This window comes from Physeter macrocephalus, chromosome 10 (genome assembly GCF_002837175.3).
Source record: "Physeter macrocephalus isolate SW-GA chromosome 10, ASM283717v5, whole genome shotgun sequence".
NCBI lineage: Eukaryota > Metazoa > Chordata > Mammalia > Artiodactyla > Physeteridae > Physeter > Physeter macrocephalus.
In genome coordinates, this window is record NC_041223.1 from 28,781,258 (window position 1) to 28,803,654 (window position 22,397).

Below are 22,397 nucleotides of genomic sequence, written 5' to 3' on the forward strand. Positions count from 1 at the left end.
CAAAACGAAACTACCAAGCCACGAAAAGACACAGAAGAAATTTAAGAGCATGTTACTAAGTGAAAGAAGCTAGCTGGAAAAAGCTACACACTGTATGATTTCAACTATATAATATTCCAGAAGAGGCAAAGCTAGAGACAGTAAAAAGATCAGTGGTTGCCAGAAGTTGCAGGGATGAACAGTAGCAGAACACAGAGGACTTTTAGGGCAGTGAAACTACTCTGCACGATACTATAATGGTGGATAAATGTCAGTACAAATTTGTCCAAATCCATGCAACGAATAACACCAAGAGTGAACCCTAACATAAACTCTGGGCTTAGGGTGATGATGTATCAATGTAGGCTCACTAGTTGTAACAAACATACCCCTCTGGTGGGGTGTGTTGATGATCGGGAGGCTGTGCATGTGTGAGGCCAGGGGATATATGGGAAATCTCTGTACCTTTTGCTCAACTTTGCTGTTAACCTAAGACTGCTCTGAAAAACAAAGTCTATTAAAAAAATGGTGGTAACCAAAGCAATGCAATATCGGGTACAATAAAGGGAATTTACTATAGACACTATGATTAGCACTATGCTAGATGCTACATAAAACCAAACAGGAGACAACTTAGTAAGGAGGAAATACAGGTATCCCCTGCTATTCAAAAGTTCACTTCACACCACTTTGCTTTTAGGAAAGTCCGACATTAGTATCTAATATTTTTGCTAACTGCTAACCAAAAGAAATCAGAAGAGAATTTTTGCTTTTCTTTTGCAGCCAACTGTTAAAGAGGCAGCACACACCCTGAGCAGTTAGAGTGGCCCCACCAAGCTCCTTCCCCAAGCACTACACTCAGCATCTCGGCATCAAGCCCCATAGTTTTGAATTGTGTGAGCATCTGTGCTTTATCTCAATTTCATTATTTTTATTCACTTTTTATTGAAGTATAGTTGATTTAAAATATTACATTAGTTTCAGGTGTACACCATGGTGAGTTGATATTTTTATGGATTACACATCATACACAGTTTTTAAAAAATACTATCTTATCTGTGCTATACATTACATCCCTGTGACATTTACTTTATAACTAGGAGTCCGTACCTCTTAATCTGGTTCACCTATTTCGTTCCTCTCCTCACCCCTCTCCCCTCTGGCAGCCACTAGTTTGTTCTCCGTATCTGTGAGTCTGCTTCTTTTTGTTACATATGTTTCTTTATTTTATTTTATTTTATTTTTATTTTTTGCACCTGTTAGCAAGATATGTCCAAAGGTAAACTGCTCCTCTGCTTTACGTCACTTTGGCCTACTAAAGGTATCGTAGGAATGCTCTACTTTGAGATAGTAGGGGAAACCTATACTACATTTAGAAGACGAATAAGTAAGTTAAAAGAAAATGTAAAACTTAACATTCTGTTTTCATGGAAATGTGTGTATACATGCAGCAGATTTTTTAAGTGGCAAGGACTCTCAGGTCATAAGAAAATAAACAAGTCTGCAATGGAACAGAGTCTATTTCCAACACATGTAGAAAATCTCACTTTATATTCAACATTAATAATCATAATAAATAAGCATGTGAGAGAATATTTAGAAGTATGATGCACTAAATGCCAAAACCACAGTGTTCCCACATGCCACACACAGAATTCTGTGAGCCACCAACATCTCATAACGTGGGCGTGTACTTACTGGCACATCTGCCACAGGCGATGCCTGTGTGAACAGCTGCGTGTTCAGACTCTCCCCTTCCCAGTGGTCTGAGCAGTAGTCTCCTGCTTTATCAGTTGGAGATTCCACCTAAAAGCAAACAGGAAGTGCTTGGTTGTTTCTAGAGCTAGAACTTCCCATGAAACTGTTAAACTCAAGAGTAAACTTCTGTAAGATGAATAAGCTCTGGGGATCTAATGTATAATACGGAGACTATAGTTGATAACACTGTACGTATAACTGAAATTTGCTAAAAGAGTAGAACTTAAATGTTCTCATTGAAAAAAAGGTAAATATGTGAGGAGATGGATGTGTTAATTAACTCAATGGGGGAGAATCCTTTCATAAGGTACACATGTATCAAAACATGACATTGTACACTTTAAATACCTTATAATTTTATTTGTCAATTATATCTCAGTAAGGCTGAAGAAAAAGTAAATCTATGGCCAGTCTCTCAACCACTTATCCTTATGTGAAAATAAATTCAAGAGGCACTGTATCGAACCTGTTGGAAATGCTTCTTGACACCAATGTAAAACAGTTAGCTAATGGGAAGCAACAGCACAGCACAGGGAGATCATCTCAGGGCTTTGAGATGACCTAGAGGGGCGGGATAGGGAGGGTGGAAGGGAGGCTCAAGAAGGAGGGGATATGGGGATATACGTATGCATATGGCTGATTCACTTTGCTGTACAACAGAAGCTAAGGCAGTATTGTGAAGCAATTATACTCCAATAAAGATCTATTAAAAAAAAAACTACAATGAGATACAATGTCACACTCATTAGAATGAATAAAATAAAGACTTACCAAAAAAATAGATACTATTAATTTAATTAGTTTCAATTTTCCATGATGTCCAAAAATTAAATATCTATGTATCGACCAGTCATCCATCCATCTATATATCAGTGATTTTTAAAAGTACAATACAAAGGCTTCCCTGGGCTTCCCTGGTGGCGCAGTGGTTGAAGAGTCCGCCTGCCGATGCAGGGGACGCGGGTTCGCGCCCCGGTCCGGGAAGATCCCACGTGCCGCGGAGCGGCTTGGGCCCGTGAGCCATGGCCGCTGAGCCTGCGCGTCCGGAGCCTGTGCTCCGCAACGGGAGAGGCCACAAACAGTGAGAGGCCCGAGTACCGAAAAAAGAAAGTACAATACAAAACTGCTTCCTTCTCTTTCCTTTATACTCTCTCACATGTTTTCTGTTCAAACAGGAAGGAAATAGAAGTGGTTCGGCTTCCCAAATGCAAGATCGCATGCCTACAGCTTGGCAGTACCTTGTAACTGCATCTTATATGAAAATCTTTTATGAAAAGTGGTGTTGTTACACAGTGCCTCCCCCACCCCCCCAGACACATCAAGCTGCCCACAAGGGACGAAAACAGCGGGGTTGTTCCTTCCAAAGGATCTCTTGTTTACCTCTTGTTTGATCTTCTTCAGTAAAGGTGGTCCATTTTCTTGAAACTCAGCAACAATTCCAGATTCATCAGATTCCTGTTTAATCACATCTTGTAGGTCTTCTACCAGATGAGATGGTGTCTGAGGCTGAAGGGATGATTTGTACATTTGCATCAGAGGAAAATTTCTGTCTGTGCTAATAAACCCCAAGAACTTTGTGAGAACTTACTAGCATCTTCAGGGGACCATATTTAATTTCTTGAGCTGCGAGTGCATGTTTGAATGGTGTAGGAGTTCTCGGAGAGCTTTCTAGGATTGACCTTTTGATAGCTGGAGTTCTGAAACTTTAAAAGGAAAACAAGTTTTGGTTAAATATAAAAGAACATATGTCCCTTACATTTCTCTACCTATTAAATTTAATATTTTTCTACTGAATACAATAAACTCATTGATATGGAATAAGGTATGCTGATGAATCATATATGTATTGTTAGGGAAAAGATAATATGTACATCACATATTTCAAAATATTATACCCCAAAACTAAGAGCATTAAAATATTTCTCATCTTTCTTTAATCATTCTGAAAACACATGCAGTACCCCTAAGCCTTTATAATGACCATAAATATTGTGAAGATCTGATGTCATTTAAAAATCAGTTTTATCTATTCATTATCTCTTATCTACCCACAACAGAAAACATATGTTAACCTTTTAAAGTGCATTTTCTATTGGAAATAATAAAATTGCTTTTTTAAAAGGTTTCTTATAATTCTTATTGATGTTCTCTCCCATTTCTTTGAATTGGTTAAGGCTTTATTGACTATAAATGACTACTTAATCACTCCTTGGCTTCTAATCATATAATTTTCCTGGGGATGGCAAAAGAGGTCCTATCTATAGATAAATTTCAAAAAGAAAAAATAAGATTAAAAAAATATGAACTAAATAAAGAACCACACTCATTCTTATTCTGAAGTTTATAATCAAAGAGTAAAGGAGGCTGAAAAAGCTTGTTTTTGGTGAAGAAGAAAAGGACTTATTGAACAAACAGAAAAACTGAATGGAAAAGTTATTTTAAAATTACCTTTGCATATATAGGAAATTTTGAAATGAACTACAAAAGGTAATTTAGTTTATTCTCCCACCTTCTACCTCTAGGTAGTTCTAACATGCCCAGGACAGACACATTCAACGTGGAAATACACATGACTATGTATATAAAAGTGGATCAGTAAAATTACATACATATAAATAGATCAGACATTTGGGGACTATATTCTATTAATTAAATATAAGTAACTAAAATAAACAATTTTTTTCTTGAAACAAGGACTTACATAGTATTTTCCTTTTGAGTTTTCACAGTCTGGTCTCTGTGAAACGGTGTCGTAACAGTCAATTTGTGACCATTGAGAGGGGTGGACGTTAAAGAAGGCATTTCCAAGTCTAAGTTTTCATGGTTATTGGAAGTGTTTAAGAACTAAATATGGGAAGAAACAAAAAAATGCTTAAATTGAACAGTGATTCTTTACTCAGCCCAATTTAAAAATCACATGTTGTTAACAAGTAGGTATGTTTTACTGACCCATTATATGAGATAACAATTATGTTAACAAGCACATCGTGTTTTATTTCAATTCAGCACCCAGGATTTGGAGTATGATTTCCAAGAAATAAAATCTAGAGTCAATGCTGAAAAACTTGCAAAATCCTAAGAAAACATTCTCAATAAGTGACACTTGTCATTAAAGAGAATGAGATGCACTTCTTATTAACATTAAAGGTATTAAAGTGATTTGTTTGGGAAAGTAATCATTTTTTTCTTTCATACTTCGTTTTTTCTCTTTAATGATCTGTGAACCGTTATTATATAAAGTTGACATTCTGTGGAAAATTCTTGAATAATTTAAGCTGTATCTCTCAGAACACTGATGTTCTGGGAAAGTAATAGGTGTTCCTCAAATGGTTCCAAGGTAAAACAAATTTGGGAAACACATATTGTAATCTCCTCCTAATGCACATCCGTATATTAAAAATTTTGAGAGGTCCTGCAGTAAAGAAACCATTTTAATTTTGTTTGATTCAGTGTTTCCCAAACTTATATACCTATATATTTAGATGTTTCTCTGAAACATCATTAAAGTCTTGTAGAACTAATATACTTCAGAACAGGGTTTGGAAAATACAAGCAAAAAATAAGATCTTTTTTTAGTGGGCATATCATTTGCTCATACCTAAGCTGTTCTTAAAGCAGACTCAACAGGCATCATTGGAAAAATGTTTTAAAGTGCCAAATTATCCTTTCGCTTCAATTATTTTCATAATTAAGGAACACACGTCTTTGATAAAAATTATAATTTCCATGCCTTAAAAAAGCTGTACGAAATAAGAACATTCATTGGCAAAAACTGCCAATAAAAATATTATGGCACGACTCAGAAGAGCCAATGTTGAGAAATTGAAATTAAAGCATACGTTTTTTTTTCTTAAGCATTTGTTCCTCATTTTCTCCCAAAACTTTTTCACTTAAAGATGGACTGGAACCTTTAAATTTTCTAGTTGCAGCTCAAAGGTTATCCAAACATAATTTGGTTTCCTCCTCCCCTGGGTCAGTGAATCACATAACAATAAGTGAACAAAGAGGCAGAAAATCTGTTAAAGTTTTTAAAGGGATGGGAGAAGCGGAAGAAGTAGAAATGTTAAACTCTAGCGTTGAAGGAAATAAAAGCACATCCCAGGCAACTAACTCTCTTTAGAATCACCAAAAAGTCAGAGAGAGAATTATGACAAAATCATCAGTCGGGCTACAGACAGCCTACACTCTGGGAGGCGGTATGACTTAGCAACAGCCAGAGGCAACAACGGAATGAAATCAGTGAAGACAACAGTAATGAGTCATTTGTTCCAAAGGATTAGTTTCTAGATTATTAAGGTTCAGGTGTCTGTTGAAAATTAGTAACAGCTGTGCAGAAATTGTGCTCTACCTGCGAGGGGGAGAAAGGTAGGCTTTTGACAAGGGGACGCTTGGGAGTTGAACTGCTGACGTCAGCAAATATCAAGGAACTAGAGTGTCCAGTGGCTATGGGGCTGGCCTGGCCCCGCTTTTTTCGGAGGATGACCCGTGGAATTGTGCTGGGCCTCGCAGGAGGGAAGGGCTTGGGCAGGTCAAGTGAACCCTCACTCGACTTGCGTTTGTTCGCCCTCGTGCTAGGCTCTCCTGCAGGTCTATTCACATTGCCCTCTCTTTGCTGAAGCTGGAGGGCTTTGCCTGCGTGGTGTTGGCTAGGTGAAAAAGCTGCTTCTTCAAAGAATTCAAAACTGCTGAGATCACCCCACGATGAAGGATCCTGAAACAATGTGGGAGGCGCAGAACTTTGAGACAGTGTGTGCATGACGTGTGCCGTTACCTGAAACACAGCACTGAGAAAGAGACGCTGAATGCAAAGAAAACACCTGGCCCGCTTGCTTGACCTCCTGAGAAACAGCTTCGGGATGAACAGCTGTTCTGGTACACTGCATGGTGTGTCTCCCATGCTGCCTCAAGGCTGGCCCTACCCTGGTGCTGCAGGGACCTCCTGGCACTCTACCATTTGCATGCAGTTCAAAGCAAAAAGAAGACCTTTCTGATAGCACATTTTGGCAATGTCCATCCTCTGTCTGATGGGGGATGCAGTAAATGCTTTTTAAGCAACTGGGAAACAAAGGAAATGAATTGAGTGTCTGCTTTGGTGATACTGAATTCAAGTTTGTTTCACCAGAGATGGTTTGTCTCAGCGAACCAGTTGGGACTGGTAATCAATGTTTTGTGGAGAAAGCCATGCGCCAACAAATGAACATATTACCACTTCAAATATATTGAAAGATGGCTTTAAGCTCCGAGTGAACATAATTCTTAATGTGCTATCCAAAAGCAAAGCACAATTTTAGGGAAACACAAAGGGGTAAACAAAGTACAAAAAGAAAAAAGTTTAAAATAATCCAAACATCATTCCTATAACCCAAGCTCTACTTATAGGTCATTAACTTTACTATTCTTAAAAATATGCATTTTGAAGGAAATATGTGAGAAGCTACCTTTTTATCTGGGTAGCCTAAGAAATCAGATACTGAAAAAATATATACACAGAAACTAAAGTCATACGTTTACATTAACATGTGCCAGTAACATGATATTCGCCATAGAAAATGGCAACAATTTGAGGAGTTTCCCAATTCCCCTTCCAAAAACATTCACTTGCCTTAAAAATTCTACTTACAGAATCTATAAATTGAAGTGTTTCTGCAAATTCTAAGAGGTTCTTAACATTGTCCAGAATGGTGCCTTGGTGGACGATCATGCACCTGGCTGGAGAGGCACTTTCTTCAGGTAGGGAACCAGGATCCACTGGCAGAGATGGAGTGGAGTGGTGGTCTTCCAAACAGGAAACAGGTGCACTGTCTCCATGAGGTCTGGTGTGGTCGGCAATGGTGGTGCTGTGCCACCCAGGGTAGCTGCATGTGTGGTTCTGTGTCTAAGGAGGGGGTGGGGGAATAAAGAAAAAGCGGGGAGGAAAAAGGGAGAAGGAACTTAGCAATGAAGTTGCACAAGGTATCAGATGCTGTTAGAGGAAAGATAAAAGTCGTTGCATCATCCAAAACTTGCGCCTATGAGACAGTTGTCAAGATGTTTCCTTCTATCAATGCAAGACCCTACTTTTTAATACTGATATAGCCTGTCATCTATAGGATTACCTTCACTGTCATCATTTTGTTAAAACTGCAAATAGGGCTTCCCTGGTGGCACAGTGGTTGAGAGTCCGCCTGCCGATGCAGGGGACACGGGTTCGTGCCCCGGTCCGGGAAGATCCCACATGCCATGCCGCGGAGCGGCGAGGTCCGTGAGCCATGGCCGCTGGGCCTGCGCGCCCGGAGCCTGTGCTCCGCGACAGGAGAGGCCACAACAGTGAGAGGCCCGCGTGCCCCGCGTGCCGCAAAAAAATAAAAAAACCAAACAACAAAAAACTGCAAATAGAGGGATTATGTTACAAAGTACAACTCTCACATGGAATGTCTTAAAAATCTACTTTAACATAATTTCCAATAGGATCATAAATGTTTGCTGCAAATTAAGAAGTGGGCTATTCTCATTCTAACCTACAAAAAGGCTGGAGGATTCAACAGTTAGAGTTGCTTTTATTTGCATATATTCTTGTGGCTTCTACTCCTTTTTTAATGCTACAGATTGCACTGATGCAGTGAAGGGCTGCCAAATCAACGTGGTTAGGAAAGCAGAAGAGCAAATTAACAGAAGTCTCCTTTCAGCATGACCACGCAACAGGAGAAATTGCAAAACATTAACTAAAGTTAAAAAGTGGTCGAACTATCATATGCACATAATCATTTTATTATTTAACCAAAAAGAAATCTACTCCTCAGAATACCTACTGGGTATCACATCTTTTATTCTCTTTGTTGGTTAATTACATACGTTACAAAGTGCAAGCTGCTTTCCCAGTTTGCTGCCCAATCACTAGAAAAGATGTCAAAATTCAGTAATGGTCCACACAGCTTTTGTGCGTGCAAACAAAAGAGAGTCATTTATGTTGCTTATGGAGAGATTTAATATATATCTTTTTTACATGTATATACTGGACATACATCAAATCATGTTTGAAATGATAAAGTATGAAAATCTAGCTTAAAAGAAAAATAGAAAAAGAAAAAATCGAATGAATAGGCACCCGACAGATACACAGATTTGTAAAAAAAAAAAAAAAAAATTGCAAATTTTCATTTTTTCTCTGCTAGTCTTTGAATTGATTACAGTCCTTCTGAAGAAAAAAAAATCAAGAATGAGAATCACAAATGGATATTGAGTTTCTATGGCAACACAAAAGGACTACTTCCAACTTAGTCAACACACATCGTGATACCAACTGCATTTTATTACAAGCAACCTCTAGTGTTTAAACATTGTTAGTGGATATACAGAGTCTTGAGTAGTGTGATATTTAGAAGATAAGGGAAAAGATACAGAAGAGCACTGGGGTCAAGCGTTATCCCCAGCCCAGATCAAGTAGGCGGTGACATCTTACTGGGAGTGCCTGCTGTCCTTTGAGTTCATTCTCAGTCGACATTAGAAGCAACTCTAGCTCCTTTATTCGCTTTTCTTTCTCAGGGTCTTCATCGTTATAGTGTCTCTGAAATTAAAAGTTAAGGGAGAAAAAAAGACAAAGATCTGGTGGGAAAGTGTAAATACAGTGGTCGTGGCCCAAGGTTCACGAGGGACCACACAGAACCCAAAGAGCCCTGGAGTGGAACAAACTCCAACGGAATCTGGCCACTGTAGAAATCTCTGAATGTTATCCCAGACATAAGGGAGGGATGTGAAACCTGAGGCTGGAGGAGATGCTGACGGAGGGATTGTTTCAACTTCTAACATCAGAGAACCTGAGAATTCTGGCACTAATTCACTCCGGAAGTGTAGCTTGCTGGCCAGAACTCTGCCCACCTCTCCACGGCCCCCTTTTCTTTTAACTTCAGTGGATCAGGTGCAAATAAGCATTTGGATGAAAGAAACAGAACTGTGCCTTGAGTAGCTAATGAGTTTCTTCACGAAATGATCTTAAAATGGGCTTACCTGAATGGCTGCAGCAGCTGGCTGAGGGACATTGACTATATTTACATGTAACGCTACAGGATATGGGACGTGACTGGAGACCTACATCAAAAAGGCAAAACATATATACACTAATATGTATAAAATAGATAACTAATAAGGACCTGCTGTATAAAAAAATAAATTAAGTTTTTAAAAAAGGCAAAATGAACAAAGGCCGAGTCATTCATGGTTACACATGCTTCAGGGGACTTGTTGGCTTCCTGAAGTTTTGCTCTAGGACTAAGGAAAACAAACAAACAAACAAACACTTTTCTGATAAAATTCACGAAGCAAAATAAATAAATAAAACCCAACTCCAATTTGACATTTTAGCCAAGCCTTTAATAAGGGTTAAAGAGCTAAAGCAACAGAGCGAAAGAAATTTAAGGTGCTCATCGATCCTGACAGGAAGTATTCCTTAGAGTAAAACAGAAAGAAAAATATAATCTGAAATACATTCACGAGTGTATGAAAGAAGTTTTGATGGTAAAAACGGATGGCACTAGCTGTTTATAAATAAAAATATTTTTCTGCGAATTTTTATGAGCTTTAGGATAGAGTATAGCACTTCTTAAGATAGTTCATTCACCTGAGACCAGTCAGGAAGGTCTGTAGTCAAATACATGGAACAGACAGAGAAGAGTAAAAACTACTTCTAATATGTTTTGCATAGCATTTGCTTATGAGCTCTGAATTCTTGGATAAGTTTCACCATGTATTATTGTTGATTTTAAGATTCAAGTTTCTTGATTTTTTTCTCTTTATTCTTTTTTTCCCACCCATTTTGAAGATTCTTTTCCATAAATATAAATATCAAGAAATGAAGAAAGAATCACACCGATTCAAAGGAGGATAAAGGGTGTCAGATGTCGGTCACAAAATTGCTCCTGATTCACAGTAAGAAGGTAGACACTTACTGAATGAATACATTAAGATACTTCAGCTAGATCACTATCAGAATTGAACTGACAATCATCTGTTAAATGTCAGTGTTAAACTAGTTCCTCTTTAAATGTAATATGACATTCACTTTTCATCTGAGCAGAGAAAAGCATTAGATACAACTGCACCTCCATACCCCCATTCTTCTTCGGCAGTACCTTGTTAAGTAAATTTACATTCAAAAGCTAACTTCCCAAATTAGATTCGAAGCAGCAAGTTAGACTCAAACAACTTGGATTTTAGCCTGTACTATCTCTATGAGCTGTGTAACCCTGGACAAATCACTTAACATCCTCATTTCCGGATCCATAACAGGGATAACAACACCTACCCCTCTCGATTGATCGTGATCATGATGTTCGTGAAAGCTGAGAAGTATATGCACCTGAAAGGTATCATTATTACCTGGAGCTAAAATTACATCTCTCTCATTAAACTAAATTCTGAGGAATGGCTTACGTTTTGTGCTTCAGAAACGTGGTAATAGGAATAGTCATTGTTAGCTGAGGGCTGGCCAGTTGGAGGGAGTTGAGCTGAAGGTAGAGCATGGGTAAAACCCATCAAATGGCTGTTCTTCTGAAAATTTGTGGCCACTGGTGGCTGGCTGGCTTTAGAAGACTCCTGCAGATAACCTTCCTGCTCGACCTTGCGACGCATGGTAGAATTCCAGTGGTTCTTGATAGCATTATCAGTTCTGCACAGAAATATATCATATACACATTTTACAAACAAAAATTTCAATTCAGATTACAGTTAATTGACAGAAAACTGTTTCTAACAAAGACCCTTTCTTTGGGTCCACTACGAGTGTTTTTTTTTTCCTTTTAATTGTTTCTGTCTTCTCTGCCTCCTAAAAATCATGCTTCCACTATCACCTAATTAAAAATTGATAGGTTTCTCTAAATTACATAATATGGAACTTATATAGTTTTCTAGAAATGCTGAACTCTTTTAGCCATTTTGTTTCCTTGTTAAGAATATTTCCAATACAACACCCTTCATGTTTATTCTGACTGTGGTACAAGACTCTAATACAACTTAAAGTTCTCACTGTTCTAGAAAATTACTCCTTTGAGTGTGGCTTAGCAGGGCCTACACATCACAACAGGCACTCAGTAAAGTTTGGTGAGCAATAATGATGTTGCTGCCATCTCAGGGTCTACTCTTTATCTAGAATAGCACTAGCCAGAGATTTTGAGTAAAAAAAATTCCCACCTTTTGAAAACTACCTCAAATTGTTCCATAACCAGGCAAATGGAACCATAACCAGAGGCGAAAATGCCACATGGGATCCAGAAGGGAAAGAGGCTAACTCCCCAATATATTTTCAAACTGCAAAGCATTTTTACTAAAGTTTTTCAGTTCTCAGGAAAAGTTTCTCAATTCACAAAAACCGTTTTAAGCCTCCCTTTTACTATTTCGATGGGGGTGGGGGAATGTATGCTAAAGAAAGAGGAAGTTCAATTGCCCCTTAAATTTTTGGAAGAATCAACAGCATATCCTTTCAGACCATATGGGAGAAAAGGCCTCCTTTTATCAGCCTCTTGAATTCTCTAAGCTTATACTGAACCAGGAGGGAGGAAATGTTTTAGAACATCACAAGAGAACACTGCATAGACCATGAGAGCCATAGCCTTCTTTGAAATGACCCTTTCTCCACTTTGGGGTTATGAAGCTCAAGAATAAAAATATTTAAAATATTTCCTATCTTACAATATTTTTATGTAAGATTTATAATTAGTATCTTCCAAACTAAATAACATCCGTTATATACTGTTTAAACGGGGAAAGTGGGACAAAAATGAGCTTCCATAGATAGCCCTCATAATGAGGTCATTTTCGTGCTTTGTTCACTAAAAAGAAAGCTTAACAATGACATTATTTAAAAACCTGGAAGCAGTACGATAATTCTAGAAATGCAATCTTTCTTTATTCAAAAGAAAAAATTAAGCCAAGTGGTATAATGAAATGAACATGGTATCAGGAAAATGGTAGCCAAATTCCTTCTGGTCACTTAACCAGCTGTGTGAACTCAGACCAAAGACAAACTGTCTACCCTTGGTCTCCTTCTATGTGTTTAGAATTTCGTAGTTTACGAAGTGCTCTGACCTTCGTTTTACTTGATACTAGCATCGGCCCTACGAAGTAGGTTATACCCCGTTTTGCAAATGGGGCAACTGAGGCTGAGGAAAGTTGGCCCAAGCTCACTGTTGGGTGGATTCTGGAAGCCCTCAACCAGGTAAACTCTAAGATCTCTTCCAGTTGTAAAAGCTATGGATCTAGTTTATCTCGTGAAACATTTACCATCAATAAAATGTAATTCACTCACCATACATTTTAAAGCAGAATGTTCAATACCCACTCCCTCATTCTTCCCAATCAATATATTTTTTGACATATTATTACCGTCCAGGCAGTAGCTTTGCGATTTCTGCCCATCTGTTCCCCAGTCTCTTGTGTGCCTGGTAAATAATTCTGTCTTCCTCTTCTGTCCAGGAGGTTTTCTTAACTTCTGGATTCAAGTGGTTATGCCACCTCTCCCTACATTGTTTTCCAATTCTCCCCTTTAAGTGCTTGGCAATAACAGACCAACGTTTCGGACCGTATTTCTGTACAAGCTCTATCACCTTCAGATAAACACACAAAAATAACCTATGTTTTAATGTTATGTAATGAGTCAGTGTAATCATTCTTCATGTTACAAGATCTTTAGAAAATTTCTAAAAATCTGCTTTCATTCATGGGAAATATGGGAATGGAGTCCTCTGCTTCCTGTTTGCACACTTTACCTGTTTCTTCAAGTTGGGAAACAGTCAACAGCGTTGGGGAATATTCATAATTGTGATTCACACACCAACGGAGAAGGAACTTACTCTCTGATCTTCTTCTTTGGTCCAAGGACCCTTGATAAGCTCAGGGTTTAGTACTTTCTGCCATCGGTGCTGGCACTGCACATCTGTTCGATTCTAGGCAAATAAGATAAAGTATGCACTGTCATACAGATACGATGTGATAAGCACATGAAGGCTGTTGTAATATAAATCACACACGGACAAGATGCAGTGAAAACATTCAAGAACATATTTTAGGGCATATTTGGAGAGCCCATTACTTACAGCTAGAGAACATACAAAGAATATATCAAAGTTGCATCTAAAATGAGAAGCTCTGCCTCCTGAGGGAAATAGTCCTGCCATGTGAACTAAAGGATCATCGTACTGCATACCTGGTTGTCAATTTAACTTAACCTTAACCTCAGTGTATTGCATTTGGAAGTACCCACGTGGATTAGGGCTTCTTAGAGATTCCATATTGATGTTGGACTTTTATGGGAAGCCACTCTAAATGACTCAAGTTTGATTCCCATTCAAACTAAGAGATGTGCTTCAATTAAGGACCACTAGTGTTAATATTGCAGAAAGAACAAAGATGAATAAAGATAGGCCCTGTTTTATACGAGTTTATAATCTTGTAAGAAGTAAAAGACAAATATATCATTAACTAATAGAAGGCAGAATTTGATTCATATGCAAGAAGAGACCAGAGTGAAATGATATTGGGGTGGAAAAAGGAGCATCTTCCGAGGAGGAGAAATTATGTTTCCTTAGAAGGAGTCCAGAAAAGCTCTTGGCATGGACTTTGAAGGATGGCTAGAACATTTTAGGAGGTGGCATCGCCAGGGACAAAAGCCCTCAGGAGGGAAAGCAGAAATGAATTCAACCAAACCTGCTTACAGAGCGGAAGTAGGAAACAGAACTGGGGCTGTAAGTTGAGGCATATGGGAAGGCCCTCATGTGCCAGGCAGTTTACCTGATGTGTGAGACTCGAAGTTACTGTTGCTAGTTTTGAAAAGTAAAGTACAGCTGCATTTTATGAAGCTCCATCTGTCAGTGGTGTCCGGGATGTATGGGAAAGTGGAAAGCTACAAGCAGGAAAGCCAGTTATGAAGGCAATGCAATCGGCCAGAGAAGAGGGAAAGGGGCCGAACATACGGAACAGTGAGAAGAATAAACGAAGGAATCCCAGATTCCTTAATCCTTGCTTGGTTGTAGGGGATGGGGGAGTATGGTAAGTCTGAAAGAACGCCAAAATTTTCAACCAGGGTACCAAAATTATAGCTATTGAAAAAATAGGAAATTTAAAAGAAGCTGACTTGGGGGAAATACCATGAGTTTAGTCATCTACCATACAACAAATCATCAAAATGCCAATTTATATTATCCTAAAAAATTAAAAGATAAAATAAGAAGCAAACATTTGAAATACATTGTAAAAATCCTTTAAAAATATATTTAGAAATTTTAATTATATGCATTACAGTAGAAATATAAGTTACAGATAAGGCATTTCTCCCTTACTTCTTATCTACAAGCAAATATGTAATGTCTTAATATCATCTCCTACAATATCTTATTTAAATCTTTGGGAGAAGATTTTCTTTTACAGAAAGAAAAAATTACTAACTTACCGGGAGATAATTGGCAATAACTTTCCAGTCATCTGTTCCATTCTGTTCCACCAGCTTCTTCAGTTTTTCATCCTAAGACATTTAAAGGTAATCCTAGGATATCAGTCATTTACTGTACAACTCTATTCAAGTTAGAGTTAAAGGGGAATCAACCCATCCCCCCAAAAAAATCTCTCAAAAATAACCAAATTCAACAAATATTAAGGTGATATACTGGTTTACAGCATAGATTTATTCAGAGTCAGACAGACCAGAGTTTGAATCTTAATTCAGCTACTGATTAGTTGTATAAACTTGGGTATATCATTTTGCTTTTCTGGACATTAGTATTGTCATCTGTACAATGGAAACGATGATGTCAACAGGGTTATTTGGGGATTATATGAGTTAATTATGCAAAACGTTTAGCATAATGCCTGGCACATTGAATGTTTAACATACGGTAACTTTTAAAATTTTACTTTGTGGGAAAAAAGTAATGAACTCCAGTGTTTGACTTAAGAGACATTGAACTATGGCAATAGATAGACTCTCCATAAGAAATAGTTCAAGCTCTAGTCTAACATTTAGTAAGTTCAACCTCTTTCATATAAAAAAACGTAAGATCACTTTTCTTAATTACACTCGAAGGCATGTATGATGTAAGAAAATCATTTAGCTTTTGTATCAATGTTGACAGTTTAAATGAGACCGAACTTATTAGAACACAGAAGACACTAAACGTCAGGGTGAAATCTTTCAGTTCACAAGTGTCTTTCTAAACATGTTCAAGCAAAAGAGAATCCTCATGTTGCTGCAAAGGTAACTTTCACACACAATGTGAGTCCCCGCTATGCCACAGTCACAGGAATTAGGAAACCAGTGTTACAAACAGAACTTCTAAATCGCTGAGAATCACCCAAGTGCACAACTTCCATAGGTAAAATATGGATTTCCTATGGACCTCACTGGAAATCCCGTCTGCCTGTCAACGAGAGCTCTGGTTTAAGTGAAAGAGGACAGGATGAAACCGAAGAAGAGTCAATACCATTTATTCTAACATGAAATCTTCTGCAATTGGTAGCAAATTTCTTAAAGAACTTTGAAGAAAAGAGCAACTTTTCTCTTACATTAATAATTTTGCCTCCTAAGCATTTTTCCATTCCCATAGAGATCAAGATTTGATAAGCTAGCAGAAAAAGAGAGGTGAGAAGGAGACACATCTCCATCCATTTTTGAATGCTTTCAGAACAGACATCCACCTATATTTCTCTGTGTAATATTATATACCAAGAATGTTCAATGAACCCATTATAACAAGACAAGTTCTGTGAGTGTTTTGCTTTATTCTTTTGTTTTGTTTTTGGAAATAGCAATTCATTCATTTGTTCAGGGAACATCTGTTAACATCCCACTTTGTGGCAATCGATTCTGGGTTCAGGGAACACAAAAATGAACAGACGTTTAGCCCTGCCCTCAGCAGACTTACAGTCTACTGGGAGGGGGGGCATATACATTACAGCAACAATAAATAAGAACATGCATCCATTGGTTGGAGGACGAATCCAACCTGTCTGGGGAAGCCAAGGATGGCTTCACAGAAAAAGTGATGTCTTCACAAGGGATGAAGAAGTAGTAAGAAGTTGTGGGGCAAAGGGCCAAGAACAGAATAGGCAGAGGAAACGCAGATAAAACAAAGTGAGGAGGGGACCTTCAAACAACTTCAAAAAGTTTGGAAAAGGATGGTATAGTGTCCATGTGGGGGAGTGGTAAGGGGTATGGACACTGCACAGGCAGGCTACGATAGGAGTCAAAGAGCCCGCTAATGAGTTTGAACATCTGTAGTTTAGCTGAAATTTTGTTTTTTATAAATGGATGCACTCTAGGTTTTTCCCCATGTTTTGATTACGTGATTAGTTACCTCTTCCCTGGTCCACCTAGTTTTCCCCAAGTGACGCTTTCCAGACTTGGGAAGCAGCCCATCATAATCATGGTCACACATCTCAATGTCTTCATCATCCTCGTCACTACTGTAGATGCTGCAGAAATAAAAAGAGGCAGATGTGGACTGAAACAAGAGGATTCAAACTACTGGATTACAAAACTTACACCAAAACTCCTCAATAATCTTTTCAAAGGTTACAAAGATAAAACTTTGAAAACTTGCATAATGAGACTGTTTTTGGCACTCTGTTGCTCTAGGATTGTAAACTGGTTCTGCTGTTATTGGTATCCACAGATACGGCAAAGGACCTGGCACTTTCTATTGCTCTGCATGTTTAAACCTGCTGTTAATGTTAGACCAGTGACAAGTTACACAATTGGCAACCTTCCAACCAATGAAGGTTTACATTTAAAACTTAATGGTAAGGACAATAAAAGGAACGAGAGCCCATGTCCTTTACATAAGTACACTTGCAAAACCTTTGGTGTACGTCCCATCATTGAAGTAATTTCCCAAATACAATAAAAAAACCTCAATTATGTTATCCTAATGGGACTGGTGTTTTATTAAGAGAAAAAAATTCAAGAAGTAATGCACCAACAATATAATTATAGTCATCCCTTAAAGATTAGAAGACTAAGAGAATCTAAAAGGAAAGGATTTAAAAACCTGAGAAAGGATAAATGATCAAGTGATCAAACTCCTTTGTAAATAACATTAATACCAAACAGTTCAAAACTCCAGGCCAGGTTGATCCAACTTGTGGCCACGTTTACAATCCTCAGTTTCCAGAGTAACCAAGTGAATAATTAGGCCACATGATAGTCAGAATCTTACTCATGTTTTTTCTACCTCTGACTGAATGGTATTTGAAAGATCTTAAAATGTACCTAATTCAAAACTGAGGGATTCCCCCAGGTGGGTTTAAAAGGAACCCATTACTGTTTTCAAAAGAGCTTTTTCTTTTACCTACTTGACCAAAACTATAAATTTTGATGACTTTTGAAGTAACTCTATACTTAATGTTTATTAATCATATAATGGATAGGTGAGAGTCATTTTACAGCCAGTTTCTTTTAGTTATAATTTTACTTATAAAACTTAAGATGTGAGGAAAAATTATACTATCTTTAAAAATGTACTAAAATTTATCATTGTAATATTGAGAATTTCATCAAACTAAAACAATAAAAATAATGATATAAAGCAATATCATAATGCAGATCATTATTCTAAAAGGAAAATGTATGTTCATGTCAGGTTTTGTCTTCCAAAAGTAACTTACAAGTATATATTACCCATCCCTTACAAGTAAGCAAAAATGCTTACCAAAAATCCTGAATTTGAGGTTCTTATAATTTAAAACTATTATTTTGGGAAACAATCTGAAGGTCCAGGATGCATAGGGACAAGTAGGATGTGATCCAAACTTAAAATGCCACCACAAAAAAGACCACTAAACGGTGTTTACAATCTATAACCATCTTTCATTTAGTGTCTATCATTTTAAACAAGAGCCTGATCCTGTTACACATTGTCAACAAGGGGGCTCTAAACCAACTTGTTTCAAAATTACAGTAGTTTTCCTTTAATAAAAAGCACAAGCATCATAAGGTGAAAAAAAAAGTTAATATAATCCTAGAGCTTTTGAAAGGTTCATAGGGAACTCCTTGGAAAGCCCCCCAAATGAGGTGGCACCCTTGTGAAATATCAGGGATACCAAGAAAACCAGAGTAATCTGAAAGTGGAGTCATAGATTCAACTGAATTTAACTTTGGGGGTTTGGGTGGATCTGGAGATCACGTTTTCAGAACTGAGGACTATATATTTTTTTCAGGTTTTTATTAGTTATCTATTTTATACACACTACTGTATATATGTCAGTCTCAATCTCCCAATTCATCCCGCCACCACCTTCCCCTTTCCCCACCTTGGTGTGAGGACTATGTTTTCCAAACCAGTAAATGGACACCCCTGTCTGGGCAACAGATCAACACTCAGGAATAAGCAACAAATTCAGCCGCCCATAGGGGGCAGCCTACACCAGGTGAGAGAGAATAGACATCAAACAGGACTAGGGTTCTGGAGGCAAAGGTGCTAGTTCTGCCTCCACCTAGCTGCGTGACTTGGACAAATCACTTCCTCTCTCTCACGACCTCAGTTCCTCGCCTATACAGAGGGCTTGGATTTTACTTCTAAGGTATTTTCCAGGGCTAATAAGGGATAATTCCACATCTTCCATGACTCTTAAAGATTAAGCAGAAATATGCAAAATCAGAGATGTGCAAAAGCAAAGTCTTGGGGAAAACTTGGTGTGTAATTTCTGCAGGTCCTGAAGAGGCCACGAGGGGAGCAGGGCGAGCCCAGGGCTGCTGACACTGTCAGCTCCCGGCTCCATCAGCAGGCTAGGCGCGGGGCTCGCCTTTGAGCTTTGCATGAGATTTCCTCGTTCTAAATTGTCCGGGTCGTCTAAGTAGCATGATTAATTTCTACTAAGGACCTGAAATAACTTTTCCTTTATCTGCTCTGAGAAGATCTCAGACCCAACAGTCAGAAGACTCTCAAAGGCTGATTTCAAGCTTGATGCACCCGACTCCCCACCTGCTAGACCTGGTGTGGTTACAAGAGTACGACTATGAATATTACATTCTGTCAAGGAAACAAACCGTGCAAAGAAACGAAAAAGAAAAGAAGTGTTGGGGGCTGGGAAAAGGGAGGGGAGCGGGAGGAAGTGCCTTGTGGCCGCTACTGTGATTCTAGAAACAGGGTTCAGACTCATTTCGCTGACCTGGTTAATAATCCCTGCCGAGTTGACGTTCGCCTTGCAAGAAACGGCTTCGAGCCCGCAGCCGGGTTTCTCTTCCCCCTGAAGCAGGTTCAAGGCTCCCGCCCCTCCTGGCCGCCTCCCCTCTCCGCTACCTGGGAGCCACAGGGAACCTGCGCGGCCCCGCCCCGCGGGCACAGTCGAGATCTCGGGGCGCGGAGCCTCCCCCGCGCCTCCTCCCAGCACCCCTTCCCAGCTCCCTCCTTCTCCTCTGCCTCCTAGTTTCCGCTCTCAAAAAAATAGGTGACCTCCGCTGCTCTACTGTTAAGTCCCAAGGGCGAAGGTGACACCACTTAAGGGGCAGCACCCCTGCCCCGCGCGGCCGGGCCCTGGGCGAGGCTTAGGGAGCCAGCGGACCCCAAGTCGCCTCCCTTTTTCTCCGGCACCTGGCCATGCCTCGGCGCCGCTCCCCGCCCGGCCAGGCCCGGCCGGGGGTGCTGCAGCGGGGCCCACACCTACGCTCTTTGCAACTTCCTAGCTCTGCAAGAGGACCCGTGACCGCTGATTCGAAAACAAATAAGTAAAAGAAAATCAAAAAACCCGAGGAAAAGAGGGTGGGTTTACTTTGCCTCCAGGGACTTTTCCCCAGAACCTCCTGGCGAGGGTCCGTCCCGTCTCCCCTCCTCCGACTGGGCGACCTGAGGCTGCAGAGCTGGGCGCGGGGAGGAGCGGCGACCTCGGCCGGGTCCACGTGCGCGCGCCGCGCCGGGACCTCTGGCACAGGGGAAGAGCTCCGGGGGATTGCGTCCCGGTTGCGCGGCAGCGGCCTTGGGTGCTGCCCGCCTCAGTCCCTTTCCGTTGAGTGGCAACCTGTGACGGCCGCCGAGCGAGCCCCTACACCCGGCCACCCGCAGGGAGCTCCGGCGCGTCCAGTCGGGAAGTCCAGAGACTGGTGGAAGCCGGAGCTCCAGCAAGTGACAGTTCGGACCCCAGTCTTTTCCTCCTCCGTTCCCTACTCCCCTCCTTCCGGCCGAAGTGTAAGGGCACTTCATTCAAGATACCCGGCGAGCCTCCCCAAGTGCGGTTGACATGTGCGTCGCGGGTGCGTGGGAGTGGGTGTGCAATGTTTGCTTTAGAAGTAAGAGCCTCGCAGAGAATAATGACTAGAACCTTCAAAACCAGGGCTTAAAACAATTTGCAAATGTAGAGACCCTTTCCTTCCCTACAATCTTCTTTCCAGCCGCCTGTCAGCTGACACTCTTCTTCGCCTCCATAAAGAATGAATGAAATTTACATGAACTACCTGCAGCTACTATACAATCCGGCATTTTCCCTATATCTGCCATATGCTCTGCACTTCCAAGTCCAAACATATCGCAATGCATCCAGCAATTACGCTGCGACTCCCTCGCCGACACCCGCGGCATCAAGCCAGGGACCTAGTGGGCTCCCCGGGAATGGTGGGCACCGCTCTGCCCCCGGCTGGAACGTGCTGCTTTATTCCCCCTAGAGAGAACGTACCCCCGTGCAACTTGCAAAATGAGCCGCAGGGCGTGCTTCCCAAAGTCCTAATGCATTTCTCGCATAGACTCTTCCATTCATCAGTCCCTCGAGCGGCTTCTGCTGCCAAGGCAGGGGCTCTAGGTCCTCGCAGGATCTGACAGCCCAGCAGAAGATCCGGGAACCATTTCCCACCTGCTCTCGCGGCGCCTGGCGCCCAGCGCGCCCCCGCCCGCGGCCGCCCGCCCGGGATCTCCGTTACCTGTGCCGGGGTCTCCGGGCCATGGCGCGGCAGGCGCGGGGCTCCGCTGGGAGCCGCGGGAACCGCACCGGGCTGCCGCCTCCCGCTGCCCGCCGCCTGCCTGCGTCCCTCCCCGGCTGCGCAGTGGCGCTCCGCACCGCCGGGGCGAAGTTTCTCAGGAGAAAGAGGAGGAGGAGGAGGAGGAGGTCGCGGAGGAGGAGAAGGAGGAGGAGGAAACAGGTTGATATTAAAGTGTAAACTCTGTAAACAGAGATGCCATCAAACAAAGAGCTTTGGACACTCCCCCTCCCGCCAAATCTGGCGCCCCTGCAGTGCGCACGCGCCCTGTCCACCGCCTCCGCGGTAGCCTTGTCTGCCGCCCTCCCGGCTGCCCGGCCGGCGGGGCCGCCGCTCCCCTTCGGCTCTCGCGCCGCCGCGCTGCTCCTGGCGCGCTGCGAGGCCCAGGCGGCGCGCGGGCGGATAGCCCGGGGCCAGGGAGGGGCGGCCGGGGGCCGCGGCGGCGCCCTTTCCTGAGCAAACCCCGCTCCGCGGCATGGGCCGCGCGGGGCCGCGCCACGTCCCGCTGATGCCTCCTCCCCTCCTTTTCGGTGGCCGCCCCGCCGTCGCCCCACTCGGCTTGCTCCTGGGCACCCGAACCGAGCTCGCCGGGCTCTGCTTCACTGTCGCAGGGGCGGCAAGGGGGGCGGGGGTGGGGGCACTCCGGCATTTGAGATTGGATTTTCTGCAGGGTTTAAAACTCAGCTCCCTGGCGATGGGGCAATGTTGGGTTGGGGGATAGGTAGTAGGGGATGGGAGC

At 41.3% G+C, this 22,397-nt stretch overlaps 1 protein-coding gene across 3 annotated transcripts in view; it reads right to left on the reverse strand.

The window, feature by feature from the left end:
- Nucleotides 1-21,624, reverse strand: part of MYB (MYB proto-oncogene, transcription factor) — a 34,596-nt gene extending 12,972 nt beyond the window's left edge. Inside the window, exons 1-14 of one of the 3 annotated variants that reach the window (XM_028494421.1) lie at nucleotides 21,602-21,624; nucleotides 17,052-17,169; nucleotides 15,152-15,223; nucleotides 13,557-13,649; nucleotides 13,090-13,310; nucleotides 11,143-11,377; nucleotides 9,721-9,801; nucleotides 9,176-9,280; nucleotides 7,358-7,612; nucleotides 6,086-6,448; nucleotides 4,439-4,581; nucleotides 3,326-3,440; nucleotides 3,118-3,243; nucleotides 1,678-1,785 (exon numbers count right to left, since the gene is read on the reverse strand). In XM_028494421.1, coding sequence (XP_028350222.1) covers nucleotides 1,678-1,785; nucleotides 3,118-3,243; nucleotides 3,326-3,440; nucleotides 4,439-4,581; nucleotides 6,086-6,448; nucleotides 7,358-7,612; nucleotides 9,176-9,280; nucleotides 9,721-9,801; nucleotides 11,143-11,377; nucleotides 13,090-13,310; nucleotides 13,557-13,649; nucleotides 15,152-15,223; nucleotides 17,052-17,169; nucleotides 21,602-21,624 — 2,058 coding nt within the window. The remainder of the gene's footprint in view (nucleotides 1-1,677; nucleotides 1,786-3,117; nucleotides 3,244-3,325; nucleotides 3,441-4,438; nucleotides 4,582-6,085; nucleotides 6,449-7,357; nucleotides 7,613-9,175; nucleotides 9,281-9,720; nucleotides 9,802-11,142; nucleotides 11,378-13,089; nucleotides 13,311-13,556; nucleotides 13,650-15,151; nucleotides 15,224-17,051; nucleotides 17,170-21,601) is intronic. The other 2 variants (XM_024122584.2, XM_024122583.1) reach the window with 2 other exon arrangements.
- Nucleotides 21,625-22,397: the final 773 nt, after the last annotated feature.